This window comes from Osmerus eperlanus, chromosome 21 (genome assembly GCF_963692335.1).
Source record: "Osmerus eperlanus chromosome 21, fOsmEpe2.1, whole genome shotgun sequence".
In the NCBI taxonomy this organism is placed as follows: Eukaryota; Metazoa; Chordata; class Actinopteri; order Osmeriformes; family Osmeridae; genus Osmerus; species Osmerus eperlanus.
The window spans coordinates 12347835-12373667 of NC_085038.1; the positions used below are offsets into that span (position 1 = coordinate 12347835).

Consider the following 25833-nt stretch of genomic DNA (forward strand, 5'->3'; position numbering starts at 1 on the left):
AAAAAATGAATTGACATTACAATGAATTACTGGGAATTAACCGTTTTTGAACAAGGGGTGCTGGCTAACTTTAATTAGATTGATATCTCTCACTATTTACAGAACAAATCACAATGCTTGTCTCACGGTAAATTATTTTCCGCGGAGGTATACGGTAACTACTGTGTACCTTACGCACAACTTCACCTCAGGTTTCAGGGTACAGGCCTTGGTACACTAGCCTGGTCCTAACCAGACCCTCGTACATTTCATTTGTACAGAGGGTCTGGGACATAGGTCTGGGATCGCTCCATTGACAAGCGTTAACTTTCTTGAAGGCGGGTACTGTTGAAGTTTAAAACTATTGCATCTGCCCAGAGCCACTCTGATCTGCCATAACCAATCGCTAGCGTTCGCCTTAGCCAACTCCTTCACCACTACTGTAACGGAGCTAGCTGCCATAACTGGAAAATCTAACTTTTCCCGAACCCCGTGGGGAGGAGGGCCACAACATCATGGCCACCAACAAAACTCAGCAAGGATTGTTCTTGCTCCGGCTTTAACTTATGGATATTCGGCAGCGTTGCCACAACCGACCGCATCTTTCTCCGTCGCCATTACTGAACAACAACTCAAACTAGTAATGATGGCCCATCACTGGGTCGTTCGTGTAGGACTGTAGGTGAACGTCGGGAGCTGGCTCGCATATCGAGCCGACTCGATTAATATAGCCTATAAAAATGTAATGATTATTAAATAATGAATTTTAATTGTATTTAAAATAATTTATGATATTTTAATAAAAATATACTTGATATATATCTACTCAAAAAAATACTTGCAGGCCTAAAGTCGCACACGATCATCCTCACATTCTGTTCCTGTCAATCATATACGCGGTGTCAACCAATTATAGGCCTACTGTATGAGGGAGGGCCGAGCCAACTCACACTCAGTTAGACGAGTAGTCGAAACTCGGAGGAGAGCCATAACAAATCGATACATTTTTAAAGACATTGTGGTTAAGATAGAGTATGATTTAATAATTTAATTCAAATTGTTTTCACAACTATCATAGTCAAACTCATAGTTAAACATGTATTTTTTAAAGAGCCGTTCGGGAGCCAAAAGAGCCGGCTCTTTTCAGTGAGCTGAGCCAAACGAGCCGGCTCACGAAAAAGAGCCGGAATGCCCATCACTAAACTAGTGCACGACATTAACGTCATCGTTCTCAGCCACTCCCTCTATTCGCTGATTGGACCTACAATTTTTCTTTTTCTGAAAACCGACTAATACACCAAAATCCCAGACCTAGTACAGAAGCAAAATCAAAATTGAGCAGAAGTACGTAGGAGGGCAGAGCCAGGCTATTGGTACACATCAAAGCTCATGATTTCTGAGTCACTGTATATTTTCGCTGACTTAAATATATGCATGGCAGATAATTCCTCCATTATCTAGGCACAATTTCTAAAAGTTAAAAAGTGTTTTACTGGAAGCTTAGTTGATTCAGCAGCAATTGGTCTAATTCGGATCTGATCCTTCTGACTGCAGCAGGGTTAAATCTATTGTATTGACCAAGATATAAGAGATATATATATATGACGAAGATATAAGATATATATATATATATGTGTGTGTGTGTGTTTTGTAATATGTGTTTAGGTTGGGAAGGACAGCATGCCATAGGCAGTGAGACAGATTCAAAAGGGCTTTAGTCAAGAGAATGACACAAGGAGGCGCTGTTAAGGAGGTCATAACATGGAATTGAATTTTAACACAGGTACCAGTAGAGGGCACTGCTGACATGTTGAACTGAAAACATCCCCTTGTTGACCACTTTATGGCCTACAGCTTGTCTTCCAGTTAATCCAGTAGTGTGTGTAAGAAGGAGTGCTGAGTAATACTCTGTGAGAATACCCACTTCTTTATTCATCTCAGTAATCTCAGCAAATTTTTCCTAAAACTCTTCTTCCCCTCAAGTCACTTCTTCAGTCCCCACCACATCGGGAGCTATCTGATAGGAGTTAAACCCAAAAATCTAAGCACATGGTTTATTTTACTCTTAACAAAAGCAAAATTTAGACTGTCCAGAAGATTGCTATAATCAGATCTTTATTCTGACAGTTTAAGATAATAACACAATTTTTTTCTCTATGAAATGAGTTATTGGTTTGCTGAATTCAGACAAACTGAAATGTGTGGATGAACAAATGAGTCAGATGTCTCTAAACGTATCATGGAAGAGTGTGTAATTTGCTTGTACCTACCCGCGGTTGTGTTCTGTTGGAGGTTTAGGCAGGGACACGCGGAACCTCCTCTAATGTTCCAGAATGTTGGGTAACACAAGGTTCTTTGCTGCCCAAGGGGAGACGAGCGGGGAGGTCTACCGGACCTTTATTTGGTAAGACACACACAAATGTGCATACACACACTTCATCCTCCAGTGGTGTTACACATCAGGTGGAATAATCAACCTGATTTAAACATTTCAGAATTAGGACCTACATGCACAATATATTTATAATCACACAGCACAGGTGGGTTACAGACTCTGCAGGGCTAACCCCAAAAATCTCACACACGCACACACAGGAGCTTACTACAAAGCAGCCACAAACATTCCATCGAAAAGATGTGTTGTGTATGCTAGAGGGGAAACGGATGTTCAAAATATTTTTTGTATTTCTGACGTTTCCTAATGATGAAAGCCAGCCATGCATAGGCTCGTTAAGTAGGCCCACATATGGTGTGTGTGTGTGTGTGGCCTCCCAGCCGTGTGAAGTATCCCCAGGTGCAAATAACATTCATGTAGAGATGGCATGACTTGTGAACAGCAGTATTCTAGCCTGCTTTCAGCCCCATCATACAGTGGTAAAATGATGCCAAAAACAAAACGTGAAACATTGCATTAATGAGTTGGATGTAAATGTCCAGCGTTTGGCTTGACTCTTGACAACTTCCTAGCCACCTCCCCCTCTACCACTGTAACTAGCTTTGTCATCTCTCCCATACTGTCATGTGTATTCCTCTTTCTCCTTCTCCTCCCTCTCTCACTCTGCCTATTCCTTTATGTCTTGATCTCTCTCTCTCTTTTTCTCTCTCTCCTTATCTCTCCTCTTAGCCTCTCCCCCCTTCTCCCCCCAATGTCTCAACCCTCCTCGTCCCACATATTTCTCCTTTTCTTCTCCACCCTCATGTGTCTGGTTTCTTTCGCTCTCTCTCTCTAAGGTCTGATCTCTGACACCCAGGGGAACTTGTGTCCTTTGTCACCACAACTGCTTCTGTCACACTGGCAGCTCTAGCTCACAGGCAGTCATCACCAAGGGCCTTAGCATTGCTCATAAGGGCGTGTATACGTGTGTGTGAGGGATTGTGTGTCTGGTTCCTCTGAAATATTCAACACCCCTCTTAGCCTGGCGTTTTGCAGCCATGTGTGTTCAGTGTGTCCTGCGATGTCTGGTGTTTTACACAATATGAGGAGTAGCCGCTTTCCTGGGGCCTTCTCTTGATGTTTTCAAACAGTGTGTTTGTATTTGTGTGTGTGTGTGTGTGTACAATCCCTCTAACCAAGTGAAGATTTGAGTGATTTACATTTTCTTGAGGATGGTGGTATAGGGGCATGGATGATGTCACCTCTCGTGTGTGTGGGTAGATCTCAGCCTCAGCCTCTGGCATGTTCAACTTCAATACGCATCACACAATCAGTTATGGGAACTAACGGTTCATATAGCAGCCTCAAATAACACCACCACCAACACACACACATTTATGATAATATTCTCTGTGTCCAAGCGACAGCCTGTTAAAAGTGAGTGTGTGAGCTGTGTAAAAGGGCAGGGTTACTGCACTGAGTAGGGTGGCCGAAGGGAGCTTGTAAAAGGAAGATAGAGACACGGAGAGAATGACATGTCCATGAGAGAGAAAATGAGGGACAGAAAGATGAAGAAAAAGTGAGAGATTGCGAAAGACGAGACAAAGGGAGAGACATGAATACATACAGAGAGAGAGAGAGAGAGAGAGAGAGAGAGAGAGAGAGAGAGAGAGAGAGAGAGAGAGAGAGAGAGAGAAAGAGAGAGATACCCTGCAGCTAATGGCTTCATCCTTGTAACAAAGTCCCTTTTCTACATCTTTAATTGAAGAGACAGATATTATAAAGAGACCAGCCTCCTACTCTCGTCTTCACTTTAGCTCTCCTCCTCAGATCCTCTTCCAATCCCAACCCCAACCTTTCCTACCCCCTCTTCTCTCTTCTTCAACCTTATCCCACCCTCATTCCCCTCTCCTCTGTCTTCTTCCTTTCCTCTGTCATCCATATCCCCTCTCGTTTTCCCTTATCCCCCTCTGCTACTCCCTCTACCCACCCATACTTCCAGCTTGTAATCCCGTCCTTACCACAAAGGACAGCTTCACCAACCTGCTCTTTACACAACACATCGGATTGGACGGCAACTGAGAATATGTTTCTAAATCTTCTCATGACTTGGCCTATCACATGGATCTTTAATTGGGATTTGCTGTGTATTACTTTTCGTAGGTACATTTCCCATAAAAAAAATTGGGGATCTGACTGAACAAACAAAAAGGTTGTCCATTCCAGCATTACCGATCCTGACATTCCTGTTGTCCGAAGTCAAGGGCACATTTGTTTCTGTGAGAAGCCAGAGACAGTCAAGAGTCATAGATAACAGACGTTCCATTTCAGACAGCATGGTACATTCATTATTGGTTTTAGCTTGGGGGCAATGTGGAGCCATTACTGGCTGCATTGACCACAGAACAGAAAGGGGTCAAGCCATACTTTCCATTAGCCATAGACAGACAACAAGGAGAGAGAGGGAGAGAGAGAGCATTTGAGAGGAAGCCTTTTAAAGAAGCAGCAGAGAAATAAGAAGGTGCTTTGTGTTGTTCTTCAGTCTAAGGACAATGAAGTTTGGACACTGTACAGTGTGTAGTATGTCCCTCCTCTTCGGGGCTGGGGGTTCTGGAGTTTCAACTGGCCTCCACACATCCAATACCACCAGACCAGGATTTGTTGTTCTTTCAAATCAATGAGATTGTTATTCTAGTCTAACAAAGAGGACATACACACACTCACATCTTCTTTACAAGATCAACAGAACCTACTTAATCATAGGATCACAAAGGCGTACACCCAAATACATGCAAAGACATAGACTCATCTATGGCCTCAGAGGGGTCAGCTCCGCCCCTTTTGGTTACTGTCATGGCGCCAGTCAACAGTCCCCGGGATCGACTGTCCTTTGATGTCTCTGTCCTTCACGGCCTTCTGCCCACATTAGCTCCCCATGCCCTGACACCATGCTGGGCTGGTCAGGGCTGGGCAAGGTATTTGACTGGGCTTGGCTGGGACAGGCTAGGTAATGGTCTGGGCTGGGCTTGGACAAGCTGGGACAGGTTAGGTATGGGCTGAGCTGGGCAGGGTATTGGGCTGTTCTTGGATAGGTATTGTGCTGGGCTGGGCAGGGCTAGGTATTGTGCTGGGATGGGATAGGCTGGGTATTGGGCTGGACTGAACTGGACTGGGCTTGGTATTGATCTGGGCTGAGCTGGGGGAGCTAGTGCTATTTTGTAATACCAGTGTGGGATTTGGAAGACGAACGCCATCATTGTTGTGAATATAAAGCACATCTTCTTTGACGCATTGCTCTGTTTTACCCAACATCCACTTCCTCTTTTATGATTCAATGTGGAGCAAATTTAATGCTCTATTTGTAGCTTTATCCCATGGGCTGTTTTACGGACGGGAGGATGGGGGGGGGTGTGCTACCAGCCTGTGTTTTAGAAGGAGCAAGGGGGTTGGGGCCAAACAAGATGCACATTTTTAGAAACCTTGGGATATAGAATCGTATGGTTTTCTATGTTAAACTGAGATTACAACTACAGTCATGGCACGGAGAAGAGGTTCATCAGGGTTAAATCATGTATTTATTTGTTTCTCTTTTGCCGCCTCACCATCTACTTTGTCTAGGTCAACCCTAATCCAATACATGTACCCCCATCACCCCCTTTCTCTTCCCCCACACACACTGTATGGGGGTCATTGCTGTGGGGGACATGTGTGTACAACAACCCCCTACCCCTGCCCCCGCTCACCCCTTGCACACACACACCACCCAGCATTCTGCTTCTGCCAGGGCCAAAGCCTAACGACGTGGGATTAAACCCTGCACAACTGTCCATCTGACACAGACGCTGGATTTACTCTGGATTGGATAATCTGGACGGAATGCCTCTAAATCTCACTGTAATTCCACACACACACAGATATATGCACACACACACACATGGATTAAAATCCGGGGAACATAGAATCAGGAGGACGGTAGTGGTCTGTGTGTACGTGTGTGTTGGTGTGTGTGTGTCTGTGGTTTCATGTGACCTCTGCATCCCTTCCGTATTCCTTTGGCCGAACTCCCATACCTTCCTTCAGTGCCCAGCGCCTTGGGGGCTATAGTACACTAGAGGGTAGGAAGTATAGTGTGTGGAGGAGAGGGGCCAAGGAGGCTGTCACGGTATTAAGGTTGGTAGTTCTCTCTGTTCATAGTTTCAGATTCAATACTTTGGTTCGCACATCTATGATCATCAATAGATGAACTGACTGTCTGTCTGTCTGTCTGGCAGGCTGGTTGGTTGCCTGGGTAGATGGATGAGGGCCGGCTGACTGGGTGCTCAATTGTCCCACAGGAGTGCCCAAGGGGGACTTGAGCTCTGATGCGTACCCCTCCATCCCCCTCCCCACTACTCCCAGCCCCTCCCCCCAACCCCAATCCCTGATGCAACTGTATCTCATTGGGCACCCTCCCCTTGCCCCCTTGGGTGGTGCATGGGGGGGAGGCGGGGGTGGGGGGTGATATGGGGGCGATAAGGGGACAGTCAGCCCCTTGCATATCTGCACCCTTCCTGTTGGGATGTCACAACCAAATCATATACAGTATAGTTGGTCTAGGACGCCAGGCGTATTCGTTTCCTCGTAGAATTCGGAGAAGTGACGGAATCCACGTGTCGCCCATGTGACCTGGTCTCGCTGTCCAATCAAGTTCCATGATTCAACCTGGGTAGAGCCAAAGACGAAAAATCATTTTCTCTCTGTGCAGTTTTTTTTTATTGTCATCTTTTGCAAAACGTCGAAAGTAGTCGCCATCTGTTTGAAGCAGCGCAAAGGTAAAGCTTGTTTTTTTAAGATGTAAAATTTGTTTTTTTTCAGGGCCATGGTTGGTTACAATGGTGTCATCAACTCAATGAAAATATTCATGGTTAAAAATATACTCAATATATGATCATGTATGTACAGTAGTAGCAAACTATTCAGGATAAAAAAGCTTGTTGAGCCTCTTTTCTCAAACTTGCATGAGAAGCTGACCAATACCGAGTCAGGAAACTGCATCAATAATTCATAATCAAGGACTTTATCTTTACATCGGTGAACGGTATCAAAGTCTAAACCTCGGATGCGTTTCGTTGACATATCAATGATTCATTATCTAATTTGGCGTCGTTATTTAGATCAGGTTTACTTTGCAATCCTATGTACAATGACAATAGGTTCAACTTAATTCATTGTCCCACCAATTTGTGTCTTTGTGTACCCTCCAGTAGTCAAATACAAAGACTGACCCCATGTGCTGTGAAAATATTCCCATATCCCCCTGAGAGTAGACAGTGTGACTCCTGTTTGTACCCCGGTAACTGTTGTCTTCCCCATAGTCCCTGGTGTGGGAGCCTTTGCTGTCATTTCTAGAAACTCTGTTCCAACATACTAGAGTCCCTGATGGTTTTAATTGCTCCGACACCACTCGTTAACCAGTCTGACAAATTACATGTATGAGTATGTTTTTTCTATAGAGAACGACAATGAAGCTCAGCGTTGACCTTGTTCCTTTGTGAGCGCTAACTAAACCTGATGGCCGATGGAGTTGATGTGTCTGGGTTTCACAACGATCGTTATCCCCAATTATCATCAGGACGATATTAGCTCTATCCATCGCCTTGTTAGCCGGAGATGTCATTAGGTGTTAGCTCCAATGTTCTTGGTGAAAGTAGAGCAGGGGGTGCACCTAAAGATGTACGGCCATGACGAGACAGTCAGGTTTAAAAAGCAGCAACATCTAGAATTGATATCAGGAGTTAAAACAAGCAAGGTAGCTGTTTATTTATTATCATGATTACTACTATTGTATTGTGAATCTTTTGTTTTATTAATTCATCCTCTCTGATGGATGGAATACTGTTTAGACGACGATTCACAAGTGCTCAATCAAATATCATGCCATATAGAATGGAAATAGTTGGGTACCAACGATGTAATACTATTACAATCAAACTCTTCCACAATAGTTAACTTTTTATCTTTTGATTTGTACGAGACCTCTTTAGCTTGAATGGTTTCTTTAGTGACATTCCAGCCAGCCTGTCAGGGTGTTTTTTTGTCCGTCCGTCCGTCTGTCGTATCCTGTGACTTCATCATGATCTCATGTTGGTTCGTGGCAAATCTAAAATGGCCGACTTCACGCTCTTCTCTGTCTCATTACAACATGGTGCGCTTGCTGCGCATTGCTCTGCCGCTTCCCTGTTCTCTGCTGAACTCTAGTAGCTATACAGGAGTTTAAGAACCTTGTTTTTTTGTCATCCCTGTTGAGGACAAATGGGAGGGAGGGGGGATTTTGAGGGGGAACCAGAGTTAATTTTAGCTTAGTTTTGCCAGGACTAGTATATTTGCTGCCATCTACTCACTATTACACTATGCAGTGGACAGGCTAGCTCTGGCATTTGTAGGCTAGAGCTTAATGGTGGCGGCTAGGACAGGGAAATTGAAATTACGGGCGGGGATGGACAAACTGAGGCTGGGACTGAGGCTGGGGATATAGGCGGGGGTTGTTACTGGGCGAACAGAGGCTAGGCCTCAGGCTAAATTTAAGGCCGAGGCTATTAGGATGAGAGTCGGGGCTGGAGAGACTGAAGCTTGGGCTGGAGAGACTGGGGCTGACGCTGGGGCTGGGGAGGCTGGTCTCAACGCCCGAGCGGATGATGTGGGGTGACAGCTCTAGTGCATGCTGTCATAGTGGCGTAGAGGAGGGGCATTTGGTTTGGTGTGCTAGACGCCCCCACCCAGGCCTACTCACCAAGCCTTGTGAGTGCCAGACAAGGCCAGAGCTGCTCACATCCCAGCAAACTGGGAGCATACATTTGGGAGACCTCAAAAGGCAACTATTGTATTCAACCCCTGTCTGTTCTTTAATTGTTTATTTGGACCTTTAGAGCCTTTTGAAGTGCTTTTTAATAACTTGAATCTTTCTTAATCAGTGTTCTTAAAGAAGCTGAATGATAGAGAGATACTGAACAAACCTGCAATGCAGTAGGTGGCTCTTCTGTACATTACTCATTATAGAGTTACTAAACACCCCAATTTCAGCCTCAGCCCGCCACTTCATGTTTTCAAAATGTTGTGGGTCCTTGGTTTTCGTTAACATTCATTTTGGGGCTTTATGAAATGCTCAAAGTGATTATCAACATGGCCAATTATCATACATAAATGCTTACTGTAATACGTTGGAGTATAGCTCTCAGGTTTTCATCTGTTACGAATTTCTTAAACATTTTGAACCACTACATGTACCACACAAGTAAAAACAAAAACCAGGATTTTCCACCAAACAATTAAAAAAAAATTACTCTTGCTAATATGGGTGATAATCAGGACCAGGACTAAAGACATTTAGTTTCAAAGTAAAAGCAAACCCTCCTGGCACTAGTGAGAAATTAGGTTGAAATTGCCATTCCGTCTCTTTCAAGGTTTGGTTTATGTACTGACATGTTGGACAAAAATGGTTGGGTTTATCACTATGGGGCGAGGTCTAACCAAGGACACTCACGTATGGGAGGCCTACGATAGTTTGGTGACAATAATGTAGCCAACAGAAGTTGAGTACTCATGGTACAGGTACTTCTGTTGTTTTAGACTTCAGACGGTTTTTCTCAATGATTATAGCTTGGTAAATACTTCTGGCTCTGTCCTCGACCCCCTTCATGTTCAAATCTAATCTCCAAATGTCACCAACAAATTGTGTGTTTGTTTGTGCAACCCACTTGTTGATGACTTCCTTCGCTTTTTAAGCGTCTAAAGGTTCAAATCATTCATCTGAATCTGATCACAGACCACTAGAGCTGACAGACACCGGTGTTGCCACAATAAAAGCAAATACAATTCCCCAAAAGAACAAAGCATTCCAATTGTTTGTCTAAATCAATATTTTAAGGAAGCAGGCACCAATCAGATGTTAGTGATTGCTCCCTCACTCACTGCCTCTCTATTTTTCTCCTTCTGTCTCTGATACTGTGGCTTTGGGCTTAAGCAGTGTACTATGCTTATGGAGGGTTTATGTGAAAATATCATAATGACATATCTGTAGCTCTGAGGATTAGTATGGACAGATGACCAAGGGTTGGCCTAGATTAGTATACTGCTCCTACTTTACCACACAACATTTTCTTCTTTTTTTAACAGATCTCAGGGTTCTCTCTCTCTCTTACTCTCTCACTCTCACTTATTTAGGTTGACAATAATCAGTGTCTGTGATTTGAGAGAGTCATTTGGAAGAAGATATATTATCATCTGGGAGAGAAAGAATATGAAGGGGAAATTGAAGCCAACTTAAGTCTCTCACCTGTCATAATGACAAACCTCAACCACTTAGAGCCTCACAGACCTTCCTGCCATATGTTTTCCCACCACTCTATCATTCTAGACATGGTTAAAGTGAAGAGTTTCCTGTTATGTGCAGTCCAACGCACCTTTATATTTGGAGACGGCTCATTGTGAGACGCACAAAAGGAGAAGCTAAAGATGGAAGGAGAAAGGAGTCGAAGTGGAGCTCCCCAAATAGTGCTCCTCTTTTCTGTTGGCAGATGAGTGGCGAGAGGATGAGGAGGAGAAAGGGCAGGAGGGAAGAGAGGGAGAAAGGAAGAGGCATTCTGCGCGCTGCGGTCCTGTCCATCCGAGCATAAAGCGTGATTAATTCAATAGAGGCTGTAGAGGAGGCCAGCAGCCCTGCCATGACGCCCATGACCCACTTTCACCATCAGATGTCACAAGAAATTCTCTATTATTATTATTATTTTCCATTTCTTTCTTAAATTCTACTATCACACTCAGCTGGCTAATACTTTAACTTCTCTCCTTGATCAACATGTCAGTAACTGTGGGAAAAAACTAGGAAGTAAGTGTAGGGTGTGTGCAAATGTTTGTTGCATGATGAAGATCATGATGATGATGTGAACATTGGTGATCTCAGAACCCCATAATCAGAGTCAATGTATAATGTCAATGTATAATGTTGTGCAATGTATAAGTGGTAGTAGACCACTATAGTCCTCAATGTCCTTGGAGCTCAATCCATTCACCTTGCATTAAATTCAAATATGAACATCAGAATCCCATAGGTGTCTGGATAGTTGGATGGATAGTGTGTTGCTGCAAGTTCTGCACCTTGTTCTGTTTTAGTAACATAGAACCAGTTGGCTTCAGGGAACCCCCAAACCCCCAAACCCCCCCCACACACACACCCCTACCCATCAGTATGATTCAGAGGGCCTTGACCTAATTCTATTGTGCTTCGCAACGGCATAGAGCAGGACAGGATTTCACCATGGAAGTACATATCTCATTTAATGATGACCTCATTCACGTAGGAAAGATGCCGAAAGGGAAGTGTGTATTCTTACCTTGTGTTACCTTACACATGGACACACATGTACACACACGCATACACACTGTTGAAACACAGCCACAAACAACGGACATAGTCACATGCAAACACACACGTATTCACCAAAACAAACACACAGGACAGACTTACCAAAACACACATTCTCTAACACACTTTCAAAATGTTTTATGAAAACAATAAAAATCTAATTTAATTGTTTCCAGTTGATATAAACTCAAATTGTCAACCAAAAAAGACAGTCCTAAATCTTTGCTTCGATTGACAGTATTTTACAGTGAGAGATAAAGCTTCAGACAGCTACTCCATACTCCATATACAAACCTACTGGTCGTGAATTGGTCGTGAATTGCCAATCACAATGTATTTGAGTCATGCGAAATAGAAGATTGTGCCATGAATAAGTTCCAAAATGCCATAAAAAATGTTGTCTACCCAGCAATAGAACTGCCTCTGCCCCCAAAGACAATACATATCTCTATTTTTCAAAATGTCTCCCTCCATCCATCTCTCTTTCACTCTACCTCTTTCTCTCTCTCTCTCTCTCTCTCTCTCTCTCTCTCTCTCTCTCTCTCTCTCTCTCTCTCTCTCTCTCTCTCTCTCCAGTGCGTGTTTGGTTATAGGACCCCAGTCTTACAGGGTTTATTTCTGTCCCTTGGTTCTGCCCAGAACTCCACCACTGGCCCGGCCCGCCTCTTAAACCCAGATTAAGGCTGTTTACGTAATCTGGCCTCCTGTTGGAGATTGGAGAGAGAGACATCTGGCAGCAGAATCCCTCCCTGGCCTGATCTGGGAGACCTCCTGTAGTCTATCTGTGTTGCCACTGCACCAACCAATCACTCCATTAACCAACCACCAAAAAACACAATCGCACAACCACCGCACCACACAACTCCTAGCACTGCCATGTAGCACTTTATCATCCAACTATTCAACCACACAACCATACAATTACGTAAACAATCCCTCCAACATCCAACCATGCCATGTTTCAACATTCAACCTAACTATTTAACTATTGTATCATCTAACCATCCAGACTGTCAGAGCACATGGTCTGATCCTCTGCTCGAAGGATTGTACAACGTCTATCTTTTATCTGTGTTTGGAGTGAAACTGATATTTTTCCCGCAATCCACACCCAATTTCGTTCTCAATCTGTCCCCTATTTTCGTTTCTTTTTTAGATCTCTTTATGAATGTTTTCTGTCCTGTTTATGGGTCCACTCCTGGCTGTGTTGTTAGAGTGCTCCCTTGTGGTCAATGCTAGCACAACAATCTGAGTTGTTACACCACAGAGGTCAGAGAGATCAGAAAGGTGCACAGGCTTCTGAGTGAGCCACGTCCAATCACAGACATCCTTAATTAGTCCCTATAATCAGACAGACTGGCACACTCATATGACATGTCACATGACATATATGTACACTACCGTTCAAAAGTTTGGGGTCACTTAGAAATGTCCTTATTTTTCAAAGAAAAGCTCTTTTTTTTTCAATGAAGATAACATTAAATTAATCTGAAAAACACTATACATTGTTAATGTGGTAAATGACTATTCTAGGTGGAAACGTCAGTTTTTTAATGAAATATCTACATAGGTGTATAGAGGCCCATTTCAAGCAACTCTCACTACAGTGTTCAAATGGTACATTGTGTTTGCTAATTACCTTAGAAGACTAATGGATGATTAGAAGAATTAGAATTAAAATGCCAAAGGTCTCCAATGCTGTAATTGCTGCAAATGGAGCATTCTTTGATGCAAAGTTTGAAGAACAAAATTAATATTTCAAATAAAAATAATTATTTCTAACCTTGTAAATGTCTTGACTATATTTTCTATTCATTTTGCAACTTATTTGATAAATAAAAGTGTGAGTTTTCATGGAAAACTGTCTGAATTGTCTGGGTGACCCCAAACTTTTGAACGGTAGTGTACATAATTTGTTGATAACATTTAGTCATTTAGCAGACGCTCTTATCCAGAGCGACTTACAGTAAGTACAGGGACATTCCCCCGAGGCAAGTAGGGTGAAGTGCCTTGCCCAAGGACACAACGTCAGTTGGCATGACCGGGAATCGAACTGGCAACCTTCGGATTACTAGCCCGATTCCCTCACCGCTCAGCCATCTGACTCCCTTTTTCGCCAATTTGTAACTCCTTTATTTTTGAAGTGTTTTTACCATACAGCTTACATTCAGCCCTGTGCTGTGTTATCAAAAACACAGAATGCAGAGAAGATGGAGACCAAAGGAACTTTGTTTACATCTTGCAGGTGACTGGTTGGCTGGCTGCTCCATCACACTTTCATTGGCCCTGGGACGCTCCTCTTTCACACAACCAAACCCCTTCCTTCACTTCTAATCCCGACATGGAACCCACCAAAGTCCAGTCAGAAGGCGGCTTGAACGTCACCCTCACCATCAGGCTTCTGATGCACGGCAAGGTAGGCTGCATTCCACCGCTGAGAACAACAAGCCACAAGTGGTCAAAGTCCAATACGAAGGACATCAAAGCTACCCGTCTTGTTCAAACACTAGCGTCAGGATGTTCATACTGACTCAGGTCTTTTTTATCTCTCCAGGAGGTGGGCAGCATTATTGGCAAGGTAAGAACTATAATAATTGAGCGCATATGTTTTGTACCCAGTGAGATGAAACAAGTTCCATGCAAGGAGCCAACTGTGAGGAAAATCAAACTCTGATAAATCTACAGTCAACTCCAGAATTATTGGCACCCCTTGGCAAAGATGAGTAAAAAGTTTTATAAAGAGGTCACCTTTTGTAATTCTACTTCATGTCACATTGGACAAAAGAGAACAATCTCTTTATGAATGTTTTCTGTCCTGTTTATGGGTCCACTCCTGGCTGTGTTGTTAGAGTGCTCCCTTGTGGTCAATGCTAGCACGACAATCTGAGTTGTTACACCATCGAGGTCAGAGAGGGCCAACTTTCAATTTAAGTATTTATTTTGAGAAAATAAATCTGGTATTAAGAAATAAATATTTTTATAGTAACCATGTGTGCCAGAATTATTGGCGGTGGAATGAGCTGAAGGGGAGAGTGCACAAGAGAGGACCTAAGACCCTGGATGATCTGGAGAGATTCTGGAAAGAGGAATGCTCTCAGATTCCGTGCTCTGTATTCTCCAACCTTAATAGATGTTGAAGAGAAGACTGGGTGCAGTTTTATTGGCAAAGGGAGCTTGTACAAAGCATTCAATGTAGGGGTGCCAATAATTGTGGCACACATTATTTCACAAAAAAACAATTTGTTGATGACAGATTTCTCAAATCTGATTTTCTTTCCTTTACTTCAATTGAAGGTCGGATTGCTCTAACATGAAAATATAAAAATGAGTTACAAAAAGGTGACTTTTTTATAACACTTTTTACTCATCTTTGCCAAGGGTCGCCAATAGTTCTGGAGTTGACTGTATCTGTTCTTTCTGTAGGTCTGGTTAGGTATCTGATAGCTCTGTCTGTTTTTTCCTTTCAGAAAGGAGAGACGGTGAAGAAGATGCGTGAGGAGGTAAGTGCAGAATAAATGGATGAATGAATGGATGAATGAGCAAATGAATCAAAAGTTAATGAATGGATGAATTAATTAATTAATTAAATAATGTATCTCAAATGAATAAAGAAAAGAAAATGGTGAAGCGGTTGTGGGGCAAAGTTCAAAAAGATGCATATTGCATATATGCATATTCAGTAAAAACACAGACAATGTATTTACGTGTGTGTGTGTGTATGTGTGTGTTGGTCCTCCAGAGTGGCGCCCGTATCAACATTTCTGAGGGTAACTGTCCAGAGAGGATAGTCACTATCACCGGACCCACAGACGCCATCTTCAAGGCCTTCGCCATGATAGCCTACAAGTTTGAAGAGGTAATACATACACACACAATACACATTTGCAGACATGGGGTCTACACACAACTTGTCATACCAAACACTGACTTTGTCCTTCCTTCCTTCCATTCATCCTTCATGTACTCCTCCCAGGATATCATAAACTCCATGAGCAACAGCCCAGCCACCAGCAAGCCCCCGGTCACCCTGCGTCTGGTTGTGCCGGCCAGCCAGTGTGGCTCTCTCATAGGCAAGGGGGGCTCCAAAATCAAAGAGATGCGGGAGGTAAGCAATGATGGCTACTAATGTATTTAATAAGGGTTTAATGAGAACGATCAACAGTAAACAGATGTGAGAGGGGAATGGTGGGGGGGGGGGTGATGACAGAAGTATATTGCTGCCTGACTAGAAGGGTTTGAGGACTAACGACAGCATACTGCCCCCCGCTCCACCCCTTTCCCCCTTAATCCCACCCCAGTCCACCGGCTCCCAGGTGCAGGTGGCAGGGGACATGCTGCCCAACTCCACAGAACGAGCAGTCACCATCTCTGGTGCCCCGGAGGCCATCATCCAGTGTGTGAAGCAGATCTGTGTGGTGATGCTGGAGGTAAAGTCTTGTGGGATGATCCAGGACTCAAATCAAGGCTACCCACTCTTAGAAATAGTATTCACGGCTGATCATTAACTGTAGGATTCATTGTAGGATTAATGATCAATAATCAACGCTGTCAGATTTAGTCAGGTTGATCTACATTTTCAATGCACCTCTTGTGGACCAGAAAGTGATGTCACAACATGGTGTCTATAAAGAACATGCATGTGTGATGTCACTGACTGCCTTCTCCCTAAGCACTATCCCTTAGTCTGTACCTTACTTGCATCTCTCTTTCATACACACACACACACAATTACTATCTTCACTCACAGTGTCTTTTTCTCAGAATATTTCTCTCTCACTCATTTCTTCGCTCCCAACTATTTTCATATAGTCTCTCTTTTCTCTCTCCGACACACTTCCCTCTTCTCTAACACCCTCTCTCCCCTCTTTCCCCTCTCCCCAGTCCCCACCTAAAGGTGCCACTATCCCCTACCGTCCCAAGCCTGCCTCCACCCCGGTCCTCTTTTCAGGTGGCCAGGTAAGAGCGGACCCCCTGGGGGCCTCGGGAGCCAACCTCAGCCTCTTACTGCAGCACCAGCCACTGCCTGTTAGTGTCTCCAGGTTCTACTCACCCTCCTCAACACCACCTTGTCACAACCTCAACACTACCTTGTCACAACCTTGTCACAACCTCACCACAACCTTGCCTCACTGCCTCACACCCACTAGCATGGCCACGTTCACTGTGTTCCTATTATGACCCACCCAAGCACACAAATAATATGAATGTATTTTGATTACCTCAGTACATTTCCACACAATTCTGAGAAAACGAAATGGTTCTTACACCATTGGAAATATTGGGTGAAATACAGTCAGTTTGAATCAGTTACATGGAAATTTGTCACATAATCAAAATACGTTCATCTGAAGACCCCCTCAATAATAGGTCCACGGATTAATCTTTTGTCTGAGTGCAAGCACCAGCACCCTGTGCTCTCCCTGTGTCAGGTCATCTGATCTGGGATCAGTTTAGATCATCATGAGTAGAGCTAGTTGCCTAGTTCTCAATTAACTCATGTGAGAATCTGCAAAAAAAAAATCCAATCTAGTCACAGTTGATCTCATTCTCTAACCCATGACATGGGTCTCCTGATCTCCATTCAGAAAACATATTCCTGCATGTGCTTTGCTTCATATCGCTGTCATATTGTTTTACATTGTATGTTTGACTATATATATATATTATGTATACTTTAGTTGGCTATGTAATCAATGTAAAAGGGTAATTTATTGAGAATATAAAACTGAAAGCACTTACAGGATGTTGTAAGATAGCTGGCTCGGTGTATGACGTTCATAATGAAGCTACTCCACTCCATCTAGTGGTAGTACTGGGGAACTACAGTCCACAGATGGTAAGTGTTCTCTCCTCTTCCTCCTCCAGGCCTACACCATCCAGGGACAGTATGCCATCCCGCATCCAGATGTGAGTTTCTAAAACACACTGCAGCCTTTCCTCACTTTCTCACTTTCTCTCTCTCTCTCTTTCTTTTTATGACTCTCTCACTTTCTCTACTCTCCATCTTATTCCAGTCCCCACAATCTATTCCTCTCTCTGCTTCCACTCCTCGTATTAATATTAACCGATAATATTAATACAACTTCTCTAAAGGGTAATTTCTGTTTCTTTCAACTCTGAAATTACTCTCTTCCTCTGGATTCTGTCAGGAGCCCAACTCCATAAGGCTTGGCCTGTGAAAACATGGGGATAGAATAAACAGAAATAAGAAGAAGAGATTTGTTGTTTGAATATACTGTGGCAAACAACCACAGGTGCCTGTGGAGAATGAAATCGTCACCATACCGCAACCTTAATTCCAGGCATTCATGTGGGTTACAGATATCATATGCCTCTTTTGAATTCTCTTCAATTCTCTTTTTAAATCTCTTCAATTCATGTTTTTGAGGAAAGGTTTAGCTCACTAAAGATTGAAATCAGGGACAGTGCTTCTTTTTGCAACAAGGAATCCACAAGCTGTATGGTCAGGTAAGGGTGGCTGAGCTTGTGCTGACCCACGCTCCCAAAACTCAGGCCAAGTCCTCCATGAGTTTCTGCTCTTCCACCCCCCCCCCTCTCTCTCTTTGTTTATCTCTCTCACTCTCCTCCACGCCTCTGTGTCTCTGCGGATCCGCCAGTCCTCACTGTCTTCTTGTAGCCTTTCTCTGTGACAGACCTGGGTGTGTGTGTGTGTGTTCAGTCGCGCGCGTGTGTTTTAACAATGACCTCATAGTTCTGCTGTCCCTCCTACCCCCCTCAGCAGTTGACCAAGCTCCACCAGTTGGCTATGCAGCAAACCCCCTTTACCCCCCTTGGACAGACCACCCCTGCCTTCCCCGGTACGTAGTCACCTACAACACAACCCTTTACCAATATCCTTCTCTTCTATACCTCCAGAGACACAATCTTCCTCTCCTTTTTCTCGCTGTCTCTCTTTAGGTCTGTCTCTCCTTTTCTCTTCTTCTTCTCCTGCTTCTCCTCCTCCTCCTCCTCCTCCTCCTCCTCCTTCTCTTCCTGTCGGTCTTTGTGCTGCCAGTGTCATCGCCCCCTGGTGGTTGCTATTGTTGACGTTGACGGGGAGGTCGTTTTTTGTTTTCGTTCTTTATTTGGTCTTGTCTGAGGTTGTGGTGGGTACATACTGAATGTATCTTAGGGCTGAGGCTCTGGAAATGGACAACTAACAAAAACATGTGAAACACACTACGTGTTTGTTGGGCTCACACAGGTGGGTCCTGACCATCTATGGCCTTTCCAGGAAGATCCCTAAAACCAGTCCCAGGTCTAGAAAGCTACATAATATTAGATTATTTCGCCTTTCCCCATCCACCTCTATTTTATGCTGTTTCTCCTCTCTCTCTTCATCCATCCCTCTCTGTCTTTCCCTTTTATCTCCCTCCTCTTACTCCCATCCCTCTCTTTCTTGCTTTCCCCCTTTTTCTTTCCCTTTGGCTCTTTCCTCTTCCTCGCCCCCCTCTCTCACCCTCACCCTCTCTCTCTCCCACTCTCGTTCTCTCTCTCTTTCTTCATCCACAGCAGGTCTGGATGCCAGTAACCAGGCCAGTACTCATGAACTCACCATTCCCAATGATGTGAGTATGAGGGCCATTTAATCTTTTACAGGATCTCACTGGATTCCCGTACTTGTGTTTGTGTGTGTGTGTGTGTGTGTGTATGTGTATGTAAGAGAGAGACAGAGAGTGTGTGTTTGTATCCATGACTAATTGTATGTGTCTGTGTTGGTGTCTGTGGGTGTGTGTGTGCGTGAATCTGGGTCTGTATGTTACTCAGTGATTGTATGCATGAATTGTATTCGTGTGTGTCTGTGAACCTATATGTGAGAGTCTGTGTTTATGTGTGATGACCTTGCCACATAGACCTATTTTTAAGTAGATCAAGCATCACAACTGTTTTAAAGATGGTGTCCTGTTAGTTTCAGTGCACAGTGGTGAATTAAAGCTAGCAAAACTTAATAAATAATAAATCTATGCTGCCTTTGACATGAGCAAAGAAATGGTGTGCTACTTTCCCCATTAGGGATTTATTTTAAAATTCAGCATAGTTCAGCAAAAATCTTGATGAAAAAGCTATTATTTTGAGCAGGGTTTTAGAACAGACAAATAATTATTGGGGAATTTTGAATTGTGTATTTTGACTGGAGTTAATAGGATAAAATCACTGGAACAATCCCCAACAATTCCAAAATGGAAATGCAATACCACCAAGATCCATCGGGGCCTGTGCTGGGGGTGGGGGCTTGCCTTGCCAGTGTCCCTCCTCTCTTATCATTCCCTTGTTGTAAGTCCCTCCTCCATCTTCTTCCCAGCTAATAGGCTGCATAATCGGGCGCCAGGGAACCAAAATCAACGAGATCCGTCAGATGTCTGGGGCACAGATCAAAATTGCTAATGCCATGGAAGGGTCATCAGAACGCCAGATCACCATTACCGGAACCCCTGCCAACATCAGCCTGGCTCAGTACCTCATCAATGCCAGGTTAGGGAATGCACACAAACACACACAAGTTACATCATTCCTGTCCTTCCTCAGTGTCCTTCCTCAGTAATACTGAAACAAATCATGGTCCAGCGGTGGATGAATTTAGTGACTGGGGCAAATGTTCCTTCTTGAACATAAATGTGTCCAAAACAAAGGAAATTATCATTGATTTTAGGAAGAAGCCTCCCTCTATTCTTCCTGCTCTTGTTTATGACCAGACTGTTGAAGTCGTTCAAGTATATCTGGGGACAATAATTGACCATAAATTTACATTTAGCAGATGCTCTTATCCAGAGCGACTTACAGTAAGTACAGAGACATTCCCCCCCGAGGCAAGTAGGGTGAAATGCTTTGCCCAAGGACACTATGTAATTTTTCTCTGCCAGGAATCAAACCGGCAACCTTCCGATTAATAGCCAATTCCCTAACCCCTCAGCCATCTGACATCTATAAATTAAAATTTTAGCCAAATACTGATGTTGTTTGTGCAAAGGCTCATCCGTGTATGTACTTCTATCGGAAGTTTAGACGTTTTAATGTTGACACCACTTTTATGAGAAGGTTTTATTCCTGTTTTATTGAGTCTGTTTTCACCTTGTCTTTTATTTGCTGGTTATTTTCATCTGGTCACAGACATAATCTGCCAAGATGCAGGACCAATAGATTCTAGATTTGTATTATGTTTTTTTGTGTTAATCATTTGTGAATGGATTGCTGGCTGTGCAACAAATTGCCCTGTGGGTATACTTAAGATCACCTTGCCTTACCTTATCATTCAATAGGAACATCTGCACACAGGCAAACAAAACATATACAGTCACAGTTACATTTGTGTACACACACACACACATACATAAATGTCATCATTCAACCTGCGACTAAATGCTGGTTTGTTTTCCCATCATGCCTCTGTGCAGGTTCAGAGATGTGGCAGCCATGTGGAATGACCCCTCCTCCATGACCACATCCTGAGAACCTGACTGGCTGAAAACCCTCCATCACATGACCACGGCAGATATGATGACCCGCACCTCACGACCCTGACCACGCCCACTGGACTCTGGGGCCCCGTCTCAATACTCTAGGAAATGCATCCTACCTTTCTCACTTCCGCACACCCTCACTTCCTCCCTTTCTGCATTTTGAAGAGTATTCCAACGGGGTCTGGATGAGACTGATAAAACCTGGATTGCCCTTTGATCTCCCTGTCCCTCTCGCCTAAAGCTGAAGGGCTCAAGGAGAGGGGGGGGACAACATTTTCAGAGGACAGAATAAAATGTCTTTGTTGATTATTTAGATTTTTCTTTTGTTTTCTAGAAATGATGTTGAAGCATGTTGAATGTTTAATAGGATAAAGTTGTGTTATTCTTCTATTCTGTCTCGCTTCTCTCTCTTCATCTATCTCGCTATCTCTTTCTGTTTCTAACTTTCTCTGTTAGTGCTGCGTCATTGGATTTCAGAATCCACCTACCTTCCCCCCCAAAAAAACGCTAAAACTGTAAAAGTCAGAAAAAAACTTTTTCATTACATTTTCTAGCTGCTCAGTGATGCCATCGGCAGAATGTGTGGTGGGATGTAGCCAAATTATCAACTTTTGATGATACTTTGAGCTATTTAGAAAAGAGATATTTTTAAAAAGCAGAATGGTTCTATTTCCACCCCGTTTCAGATATTTGTCTACCTTCAAATCCAATCTCTACCCAAAAGTCTTTGCTGCATCACATGACCCTTTTGAGCCAATGGTATCACTCCTAGACCCCCCTTTACAATGTTTATTTCCTCTATTTGACATGCTTACTTCTTCTGCATGTGTTCTGTACAGTGCTTCTGTAGTTTTAGAGTGTACCAGTTCAGTGTGTGAATATTCCTGCTCGTTGTGGTTTGTCTCTTTGTGCTGCTCCAGATCCTCTCCGCCAAGCATTTGCATCCAATTTTTGTTTTGCCATTCACGTCTAGTCCTCCTCTTACCCCACAATGAAAAGCTTCCCTACACAGCCTTTAAATAATCCCCCTTATATAAGCAGAATTTACTGCTGCATGAATGGAAATTAGTGACATCAAATAATAATCAGTGGCAAAAAACTGTATCCATGACTGGACACTAAAAATGATTGTTTACTTGATATATATCTTTTACTGTTTCTAACTAAGACTAGTGTGGTGTTACCACACTTGTCCGCTACGCGACACTCATGCAATATACCTATTTCCCACTTCCTGATTATACTAAAGACTGCCTCTGAAGCGGGAGGAGTTAGTTTGGCCTAAAGCTAGTGCTGTGTCCAAATTCTCTTCAATGGCTCCCTTCCTCTGTCTGTGGGACTGCAGCTTAGCAGGCAAGAAGGAGAGGATGCAATGGAAGGAAACGGGAAGGAAGCAAGTGATTAGGACAAGGCCTGTATGTTGTTTGGGCCGAGGAATGTTTTGGGGTTCGTGGGGTTGGAACCCATGGGGTACTGGGCGGGACTTGACCACTCAGTCTCTTTTTCACGATTGTTCATCTTCATTTTATTTTCTCTCATATGGTTTACTTGTTTTAAGACGCTTTAGGTTTGTTTGAATGTCTTATTATATTTTTCATGGATTAAACATCTGCTACTTAATACTTGTTTTGCTCAAAAACAGATTAGTCATTTTGCTCGTTTTAAAATAAAAGCTATTTATTAAGTGTTACATAATGTTGCATTATGACTTGCATTTGTTTGCTTCATGATGAATCAAGCTTGATTTGTTTTGTCTGTAGTTTATTTGATTTCATGGGTAAGTGTGGGCAATATTTGTTGCATTGTTTATAAATCTAGTTTAATCATACTTCCTGTCTCTTATTGGTAAGGCTGCTGAGAAGGGACTTGTGGGTAGTGTTTTACGCCTCCAGCTCAGTCTTGACGGATGGCTGCTGAATGTTACCCTCCTAACACAGGTCAATCACTTACGGTCCAACGGCTTTCAAACAGTCAACACAGAAATGTGTTGATTAGGGTTCTATGACAATGTTTCAACTGATTTATTTTGTTCATGTCTGCTTGGTTTTTGAGTTTCTCTAATGCTAAGCTTACATTTTAAGCGCTTTGATCATTTTAAACGTGATATGTATATTGACCAAATGCTGTATGTACCGAGCGATTCATAGTAAACCATTATTCTGCAATAATTCTTACATTTTCATGTAAACTGAAGTAGTAATTCTAGTATTGATATTCTTATGGGTTTGTGTATTACACGTTTCATTATAAAAGTTGTCATAGGTTGTACTTCAATGGAATGTTCGTCATATAAAAAGTTACATTTATTTTCATTTGGCAAGCTTGCATTTTAGAACTGGTCATCTCTTTATCGGGAATTCTGTTCATATACAACAACATTGAGATAGTGAGTTTTTTAAACGGTGACATTCAGTGTAATTTCCACAACTTTAATATTCATTGAGATAGTGTATTGAAACTGTCTTTACTGATGTGGCTATGCTTAATCACAAACACATCCACTCAAACTAAGTCATAATGAAAATCACGCAATAATAAGTGACATGTGCAATTATTTATTCATTCATTTCATTTTCTGTGAGTGTAAAGCATGAGGGGATTTCTGTGCTGCGACAGCAACAGGTACTGAAGAAAAGACTGAAAAATGTTTTGCTTTGCTGTATATTTTGTTGTATTTTGGGGGCAATGTAACAAAGCTTGTCATATATTTTCAGTTGGATTATTTGCAATGTGCAAATCTATATTAGTTGTAAGTAATATATAATTACTTAGGTTTTACTTTAAAAAGTGTTGGTAAGTATGAAAACAAATAAAGCTTTTTTCTCTCTGAGATTTTTTCAAGACATTATTTCATTTATACCATAGAAATTAAGTGCCAAACAGATGTGTCATCCACAATTTGAGCTAGGGCCATGGGGGTCCTTCTCCAGTTCTTGATGTGTCCCGGTCAAAAGCATCACTGGTCTGAATCCAATCCAATGTCTCCACCACAGAATCTATGGTAATTAGAAAGATTTGTGCTGCCCATTTTGTGACACTCAAAGCCTTCAGTGTCTTGGGTCCCTTGGAGTCATGAGGCTGTGTTCTTACAACACGTGTCAAATGATGCCTTTTCACTGCTTTGTTGTATGATAGCTTCAAGCTATTAGCTTGCACACCCCAGACATTGCAGGACAGCCATCATATCCTTGGCCCTTGATGTAGCTGATTTCAAGACCATATTTCTCCCTTTTCTCCATGACCTGCCAGTTGTGTCTCGCATGCAATACATTAGGCACTCCTGTATCTTGGCTGCTTTGTCAACAAATAGAAGAACGACAGACATGATATCCTGTTTAGATGAGTCTGGAGTATCAAGGCACACAGAGAAGAATTGTTTGTCCTTTACTTCATCTATAAATGTACCTCCCAATTCATTTCCAATACATACAATCGTCTCATTCTTACTCTGTGGAGATTACTGGGGACACCTTTAGGGTTTGTCTTGGAAGATTCAAGGAGTATACAAAAACCTTTATATCTCCCTGAAAAGATCACCCTCTATCTCACTGCTTTGATTCTATTAACGTTTGTTGAAGGACATGGGGATTCCTCAGTGACTTGAAGAACTTCCCTGTCAGCCTGAAAGTCTGTAAAAAAACAAGATTTTCGTGTGAAAACTAATTTGGGAGTGGCTTTCCCTTATCAAACCATTTTATTCACTAACCACTGATTTTCAAAATGGTTGTTGGCTCTATCTCTATTTCCATGCATTGTAGCTGTCCTATCATTCTATTGTTGGTGGACTATTCACTCATCAAGTGGCAAAATGAATCCTATATTCAACCAACCTTGAGAAATGAGAAAATATTGGCAAGCAAAAGTTGTGTCAAATGGTTTTACTTGCTTGGATTGTGGATGGTGAGATCCACAGATTCGTAGAAAAGTCCACGATGCGATTACCCAATAAAAAACTGTGTGTCCCGGTTACAATTTTGGATGAACTTGGGATGCTTGCGATTGAGGCTTCAAACATCTTTGCATCGGTAAAATCTGATGTATTTAAATATAACTATTAGAGGCCCTATGCTTTTACTGTTTAGAAATGTGACCAATAATGTGTGGACAAAACTTGTATATTGATATGGATTCCAACTCTCTAAACTGTTTCTCAAGCGTGCTCTCCCATCTCCACTGCTGTCAGTGGCCAATTCTCATCACGTCTCTAGGCTGCGCCTCTCTTGGCGAGTCATAGGAATAAGAGCTACGGCAGGAGCGTTGTTAGACATAAAACTCTACTGGGGCACAGGCCCCTATTCATATCCCTTTTTTTTCTTCCAAGCGTGCTGCGCACAATGCACTACTCGGCTATAGAAACTCCCCTTGCTTAACCCACTATACAACAGTTCAGGGACACAAGTTTGATATCAACTTTGGCAGGGACATCAATAGTTAATGCGAGCGCACAGTTTTTCGCATTCATTTGAGCGCAAATATTGTTTTTTTGAGCTTCATGTAATATTGTTTTTATGTTTTAGTCAAAATAAGATGATCGGTAGGCCTCATTTAGAAACTTTCTTTAGTTTTGTAATGTTTTCTTAGCCTACCTCAATTCTGACTTGTGTGCAGAGTCCGACACCTGG

General features: G+C 42.7%; 1 protein-coding gene across 21 annotated transcripts; it reads left to right on the forward strand.

The window, feature by feature from the left end:
• Nucleotides 1-6872: 6872 nt before the first annotated feature.
• Nucleotides 6873-24041, forward strand: LOC134007570 (poly(rC)-binding protein 3-like). Of its 21 annotated transcripts, none has more exons than XM_062447119.1 (13): nt 6883-7164; nt 13999-14169; nt 14308-14331; nt 15221-15252; nt 15483-15609; nt 15727-15858; nt 16052-16180; nt 16635-16778; nt 17619-17660; nt 18493-18571; nt 19269-19321; nt 20056-20225; nt 21146-24041. In XM_062447119.1, exons 2-13 carry the CDS (start codon nt 14095-14097, stop codon nt 21198-21200), a joined length of 1062 nt encoding a protein of 353 aa, XP_062303103.1. In that variant the 5' UTR covers nt 6883-7164; nt 13999-14094; the 3' UTR covers nt 21201-24041. The 21 variants fall into 21 exon arrangements, 19 of the variants coding, with proteins under 19 accessions (XP_062303120.1, XP_062303121.1, XP_062303103.1 ...); XM_062447121.1 differs by having other exon boundaries at nt 18496-18571; XM_062447128.1 differs by having other exon boundaries at nt 16635-16709.
• The last annotated feature ends 1792 nt before the right edge of the window (nt 24042-25833 follow it).

Excerpts from the sequence above, each read along its gene's own strand:
- LOC134007570 (XM_062447117.1), top strand. The coding sequence starts at position 14,095 with ATGGAACCCACCAAAGTCCAGTCAGAAGGCGGCTTGAACGTCACCCTC. Across the intron at positions 16,779-17,618 it reads TGCAGCACCAGCCACTGCCT|GCCTACACCATCCAGGGACA; the intron begins GTTAGTGTCTCC and ends TTCCTCCTCCAG. Across the intron at positions 20,226-21,145 it reads CAGTACCTCATCAATGCCAG|GTTCAGAGATGTGGCAGCCA; the intron begins GTTAGGGAATGC and ends GCCTCTGTGCAG.